This window comes from Pavona decussata, unplaced genomic scaffold (genome assembly GCF_977016875.1).
Source record: "Pavona decussata unplaced genomic scaffold, jaPavDecu1.1 SCAFFOLD_107, whole genome shotgun sequence".
NCBI lineage: Eukaryota > Metazoa > Cnidaria > Anthozoa > Scleractinia > Agariciidae > Pavona > Pavona decussata.
Window position 1 is genome coordinate 475,304 of NW_028145521.1, and position 6,610 is coordinate 481,913.

A 6,610-nucleotide genomic window follows, 5' to 3' on the forward strand; every position below is an offset into this window, starting at 1 on the left:
GGTTCTGCAGCTATCAAACAAAGCATTTTTCCTTCGCCAGGAACTCTCCAATTTCCACCGTTTTAACTGTCGAGTGCTTCTTAGAAGTTATTCTTTCGATTTATCGCTTCAAAAGGGTTAGTTGACTCTAAAACTTGTAAACAATATGGCCGCCATAAGGAGAGAGCAGTAAACGTATCTCATTGCTCACGCTTCGTCAAAATGGCGGCACACATGCACTGTCTTCGTTGTCAGCTACAAGACAGTTCTCTGCGCCAGTAATGAGGAGAGACGACACGAAGTAAGCGAACAACAAACACTTTACTAAGAACAACAAAGCCTTTTACAAGATGGCGGAGTAAATAAGCAAGCCCACGAGGGGACGCGCGTGATACGCATGCGCGGCTGACAATAACTGCTGGCGCAACTTCTTCTTCTTCTGTGTAAATAGAAAACTAACGTGAACAAAATAAAAGAAACTTAACAAAAAGGGTTGTAACGGATCGTAACTGTTCACTGCAGCAAATAGTTAAACGAACTACTTTTGAAACTGTAGCCTAAAACGCTAGTCGAGAATGTACTCCTGTAAGTATGCTGGAGGTCGACGGGCCCGCTGGGGTCTTGGTTGGGAGGGAACTGGGATAGGAATGGGATCAGTAGCAGAGGAGCTGGTGTCATCTTGCCGTTCGGTGTGGTGCGGGGTGGAGGCTGAAGGGTCTGGGCTAGGCGGGCGTAACAGGTCCGGTGGTGCAGAGGGCTGTTGGCCCGGCTGGGGCTGTTCAGCAATCTCCTCACATTCGTCGTCGTCAAGAGGGACAACAGACTGGTATGATGGAGTTGGAAGGGTGTGTGGTACAGCGTAGCACTCGACTAGTTTCACCTTGTAAGATGTAGCCCTGAGTTGCGAGCCAGAGAACTTCTTAATGAAGCACCATTCCCCATCGATGCTAACAATGATATAGCGGTCACGGGCGCGTGACTTGTCTCGGTCGGACTTTATGTAAACGAGGTCTCCAACTTGCAAGGGTGGGACAGGAGCTCGTGGCCGGTAACCGCCTTTGGCCGCTTCGCTGAAAGGATGGTTGGCTTGACGGGCTTTCTGTTTCGCTAAAATGTGTTGTAAGTCATTGATAGGGATCTGCTCATTGGAGAACTGGTTCCGTTGCGTCCAAAGCTCCCGTGAGGACAGGCCTTGGCTGCGGAGTCGCGAGTTGAGTCGGGCAGTGGCAATGGCAAGACTGAGTTCAGTAACTGGACCTCCGCCGGGCTCCTGGCGTAAAAGCTCTTCTTCAAGCTCCAGCACGGCTCGTTCGGCAACGGGATTTTTGTTGGTGTTTTTAATGCGACCAACTTCAACGGAGATGCCAAGATGTTGTAAGGCGTTGAAGTTTTTCAGCGAGACGAATCCGGGTGCAGGGTCGACACGAATCACAGCTGGGGGACCATCGAGGGGGTGTAGACCCACTACCAACTGGGCAAGGGCATCACGAAGAGTATCACTCTTCTCGTCGGGTACGAGGCACGAGGCAGTGTAAGAGGTGGTACATTCTCTCAAAAGTAAGATGAATTGGCGACAGCGTCTAATGATATCGGCTGCAAATGACACGCCTACGACTTCAGGAGGATCTTCTGACGACTGGCTGGTAAGGGAGGTAGGGAACTTCTTGAGTGAGGCACAAGTGTGGCAGGAGTCTGATACTCGAGCGATAGCAGCACTCATATCCAGGGCAAAGAAGTGACGCTGTATGACCATTTGAAGTTGGTGCTTAGAGGGGTGGTCAAGCTTGAGGTGAATAGCAGTAAGTAGGCCATCAAGTGCGGAACGAGGTACGACGATCAACTCAATAGGGCGGGAGAGTGGTTGTTGACGCTGAACAATGAGCAGGCCATCCTTGGAAATGGAAGTGACATTAAGGTAGCGCTTAACGTCTCGGATGTTGGTCAGTTTCTTGGAAGGGCGGGTGCCCTGTTTCAAGTGAGCGCAGACACGCCGTAGATCGGGGCACTCGTTTTGAACACTGAACCATGCAGGTCTGTTAGTGAAGGGTAGGCGCTTGGTGTTATCAAGGACTTCTTGAGCGGAGATGCCACGTACAACTGAAGACTCTGATTCGTGCACGAAAGAGCAAATTTGGCAGTTCGGTTCAGTACAGTCAGGAGCATTGCGACTGGCAAAGTCAGAGGGTAAATTGGCGGCGCCAGCAAGATGCTGGAGGCTAACTTGGTATCGGCTGACCGTGGTCAAGAAGGAGGTAACGCGTGGACTGGCAGAAAATTCACCTCGGCAAAGTTTCTGCAAGGCTTGGACGCAGGGCTGGCTATCTGTCAGAACGCAGGCACGGTTCGTGGATTGGATTATGAAGGGGCTAAAGTGCTTAACGGCAGCGGCTATAGAGAGCGCTTCGACCTCGCATGGTAGCCATGTGACCTGATGCTTGCGTAGTTTAGAGCTGTAGAAGCCGGCAAGGAGAAGGCGGTCCTGGCGTGTAACGTACAAGGTGGCTCCGAGACCACGTCGGGTGACTGAGCCATCAGTAACAATCCAAAGCTGGTCAGAGGGACGAGGAAGGACGATGGACTTGTGTGTGTTAAGGGCATCCTGTGCTGCGGAGAATTTCTGACGAAGGTTGTCATTCCACTGAATGTGGTCATGAGATTGTAGATCGGCCAAGGATGATTCAAGTGGGTCCACAAGTTGTGCGCAGTGAGGGAGGACACGGCTAAGGACTTTGTATGCACCGATGAAGGAACGCATGCCTTTCACGGACTCAGGAGGGAGGCAGGTTGCGAGGGCGGCAATGCGGTGGGGGCTTGCAGATAAGGAGCCTTGTGACCAGATCCAACCCAATATGGTGGTTGTTTTGGGGCATATGACAGTCTTAGTAGCAGAAAGGCGGAGGTTACACCGGGCAAGGGCGTCAAGTATACGAGACCAGTTAGCGATAAGCTCCTGCGGGGTATCACCACCACAATAAAGGTCGTCGGCGAGTTTTGTAGCACATCCCTCTTGGAGGAAGTCGCCAAGAACACGACACATTAATTCCTCTAATGCAGTCTCTGAACCGGGCATGCCCATGGCTGACCTGGTATATACCCTGATGCCGCGAAACGGAGTGGCCACGCCGCAGTATTTCATGGAGGCCTTTGATAGAGGTATCTGGTAAAAGGCACGGGTGAGGTCAGACTTGATTATGTACTTCCATGGGGCAATGGTGCGGAGAGTGGAGTCAACGTCGGGCATCAAGGAGGGTTGTGGTTTGCTGTAGCGCCCCACGTCTGTGAAGGCTGTAACCAGACGAAAACCGCCGGAGGGTTTTTTAACGAGGAATGAAGGGTTGAGGTATTCAACGGTAACTCCGATGTCCTCCGGACGACGGAAGACCTGGCATTGTTCCAACTCATCAAATTTCTGCTGCAGTTCAACCAGCTTGTCACGGGAATATTGGGGAACACGGCCTTTGCGTTGCGGAGGCTGCACTGGTCCCATATTAACAGAGGCTTGGACAGGACCGGCCATGCCGTTGTAACCAACAATTTCAGGATTAAAGACTGCGTCATGAGTCTGGAGCATTTCGCGGAACTTGTTGCGGAAGGTGTCGGGTAAGATGTTGTCAGGGTCAATGACGACAGCATCTGAGAAGAACCCAGACTGGGGTGAGCAGCTTCCACCAGGGTGGGAAGGTGGTGGGTGTGGTCCGACAGGGGAAGTGGGAACCGCGGCTGTGGTGTGACGAGCTTGGCAGAGATGTTCGTGGCGACGGACTGTCCTTGGCTCAGCAGTGTCGTTGACTAATCGAACTCTGCTAGCGACTGCGTCCACAATTTGGGGCTGAGGCCAAAGTTGTGAACCTTTGGAGTATTTGTTGGATGGTGCATCAGTACGGGATTCTATGGCTAAAGTACAATCAGGATCCATGGTAGGTGGTAGGCTCAGCTCAAGATATTCCCCAGGGAGGACCACTGTTGTAGGTGAGGACGAGCGTAACACATAAGACTGGGTGCGGCGGACGGCGTGAGCCTGGGAACTGGCACTTGACTCGGGATGGTAGGCCAGTATTTCGGAGCCTTGGATAAGAACCTGTCCCTTTGCTGGGCGAACGGATATGTCATTAGTGATCATAAATGGGGTTCCAGCTAAAACATCAACATCTAAGTCTTCCACTACAAGGGCATCAAGGGTCAGGCACGTGCCAGCTCGAGAAAGAGTGAGGTGAGTCTCGCCAACAACAACGAGAGGCGTAACTCCATCTGCTTGTAGGGCCTGCTGGGAAGATTTTACGATGGGAGCGTCGATGCTACGAGCGACAGAGGCCTTGATCATGCTGGTTTCGGCACCAGTGTCCAAGGTGAGTTTAAGTGAGTGGTGACGGTAGAAGGCATTGAAATTGGGGGACTGCTTTGTACTCACGCGTCGAGACACAACCCTGGCCGAGGAATGGGGAGAAGAAGCGAAGTCCTCCACATCAGGTGAACAGAAGAAATCAGAATCGGTGGGGTCATCTTCGTCATCGATGCAACTTGCAAGGCGTGCTTTGGCGAGGAAAGCGCGGTCTTCAGCAGGTAGGTAAGTGCACTGACTGAGGAAGTGACGGTCATTGCGTCCAGCCTGCTTACACAAGGGGCAAGACTTGACTTGTGGTTTAGTGGATGCCTTTTGGAAGCGGTTATAAGAACCCCTCAGAGGCGGCTGTCTGAACTTCGATGCTGTTGAACGCAAGATTTTAGCATCGGCGTTGCTGTTGATCTCTTCCAAGAGGGAATCCAATGCTTGAGAAATTTCAGGTTTGAGGGTTGCAAGAGACTTGGACCGGAGCTCGGTACCGTAGCGTTGCTTGACCAAATTGGGGAGCTCAGGGTGGACTAATCTCAACCATGTGAGGACTACAAGATTTTCGAGAGTAGGAGACATGTCCTCGTCGGCGCCGGGAACCTCGCCATGGTGTGAGATACTTCCATTTGCCAATAACAAATTGTCTTCGATAAAGGACATTAGACGTTGATAAAGATCCTCAGGGCGCTCAGCAGGGGCAAGTGTGATGTTATTGAAGTCGAGAAAGTGAGCGCCGGTTGACTGGAAACCGAAGTGAAGGCGAATCGCTTGCCAGATGGAGTTCATGGAGGTTGAGTTCTTGACAATGGTGTTACGAGAAATTACGGGACAATAGTTCGCAATTTGTCCGAGCATTAATTCAAGATGGGTACACTTTTGTTGTGCAGTTCTACGAGAAGCTTGAGGTACGGATTCCGGGTCGTCCTGGAGGCCGCGACCAGGGCTGCCAGGGGATTTCTTCAACCATGTTACGCCATCAGCGAGAAAACCCGCGAAGTTGCGGTCGAGGGAAAGAATGTACTGAAGATTTTGTCTCCAGGCTTCAAACGACGTTATCGTTTCCTGTTTGGTTAAGGACCACTGCTTTGGTGCTCTTGGATTCATTTCGTGCTCTTGAATGAACGGAGAAAAGGCAGAATGTGTACTAAGCTGTGAGTCTTTGTGTATTGTTGATACAGCTATCGACTAAGCTGTTTCGCTAGTTCCTCGCTTGGAAATCGGTCGACGATCCGTTATGAGCTGGCTGTCTCTAAGTACGAGACGAGGGTAAGTTCCAACGGCTGCCACCACGCCAGTAATGAGGAGAGACGACACGAAGTAAGCGAACAACAAACACTTTACTAAGAACAACAAAGCCTTTTACAAGATGGCGGAGTAAATAAGCAAGCCCACGAGGGGACGCGCGTGATACGCATGCGCGGCTGACAATAACTGCTGGCGCTGTTGATTTCCGATTGCTATCCCCGTCAGAACAATCTGAAAACTCTGCACGGCAAGAAGACGCGTCTAAAAGTCGTGAAAGGACGCTATTTGTTACAAACTTCAGGCAACCGGTCACAAGGAGCCCCTTAGAAACCACTTTTCACAATTTGGTGAGATAGACAGTTTCACGTGGACTGAAACGAAGGTTACCAAGCGAACTAGAGGATATGCTTTTGTAACGTATGCGAAGAAAGAGGATTTCGAAAACGTTCTTCGACAATATAATCTCACGAGTTGTTTGGTCGTCAGCTGGTTGTTCAAATCAGCGCCCCAAAACCACCCCAGCTTGGCAAAACTTGCTCCATCCAAGTGCGAAACGTAGAGGCCAAAATGCGGAAGGAAGACTTGTTGGAACACTTTTCAACATTTGGCTCTGTTGATGCCATAGATTGGCCAGTCGATACCATGACAAGTTTTAAACGTTTTCATCCACTGAATAAGCTGAAGAAGCTGTCAAAAATGAGAATCAAATGTTGGGTGGCCAGGAAATTCTGGTGCAGAAGAGTAACTCCTTGATCTGTAAAAAGGTGGCATCTACTAACAGGTTGGTTGTTTATGCTGATACAACTGTGGAAGCCACTGCAAACTATTTCAACAAGTTTGGACAAATTGATGCAGTCTGAGGGAATTTTACGGCCAATTCCACCATAACGCCAATTTTCTCACTAATATTCAAGGAAAAACGTCATGTGTATGAAATCAGCAAGAAATCGCATTTCATAAGGGACAAGGAAGTGTTCACATTACGTCCTCTACCAAAGCCTGTCCTCACGTACCCATTTGAAAAGAAGATTGTTGTAGATGAGTTGCTGGATCGAG

General features: G+C 50.3%; 1 protein-coding gene across 1 annotated transcript; it reads right to left on the minus strand.

Annotated features, from left to right (window-relative positions):
* Positions 1-281: 281 nt before the first annotated feature.
* On the minus strand, positions 282-5,697 carry LOC146470996 (uncharacterized). Its single transcript, XM_085121286.1, has one exon. The coding sequence runs from the start codon at positions 5,411-5,413 to the stop codon at positions 545-547; it is 4,869 nt and encodes a 1,622-aa protein (XP_084977412.1). The 5' UTR covers positions 5,414-5,697; the 3' UTR covers positions 282-544.
* Between the last annotated feature and the right edge of the window lie 913 nt (positions 5,698-6,610).

Coding starts and splice junctions, on each gene's coding strand:
- LOC146470996 (XM_085121286.1), bottom strand. CDS start 5,413: ATGAATCCAAGAGCACCAAAGCAGTGGTCCTTAACCAAACAGGAAACG.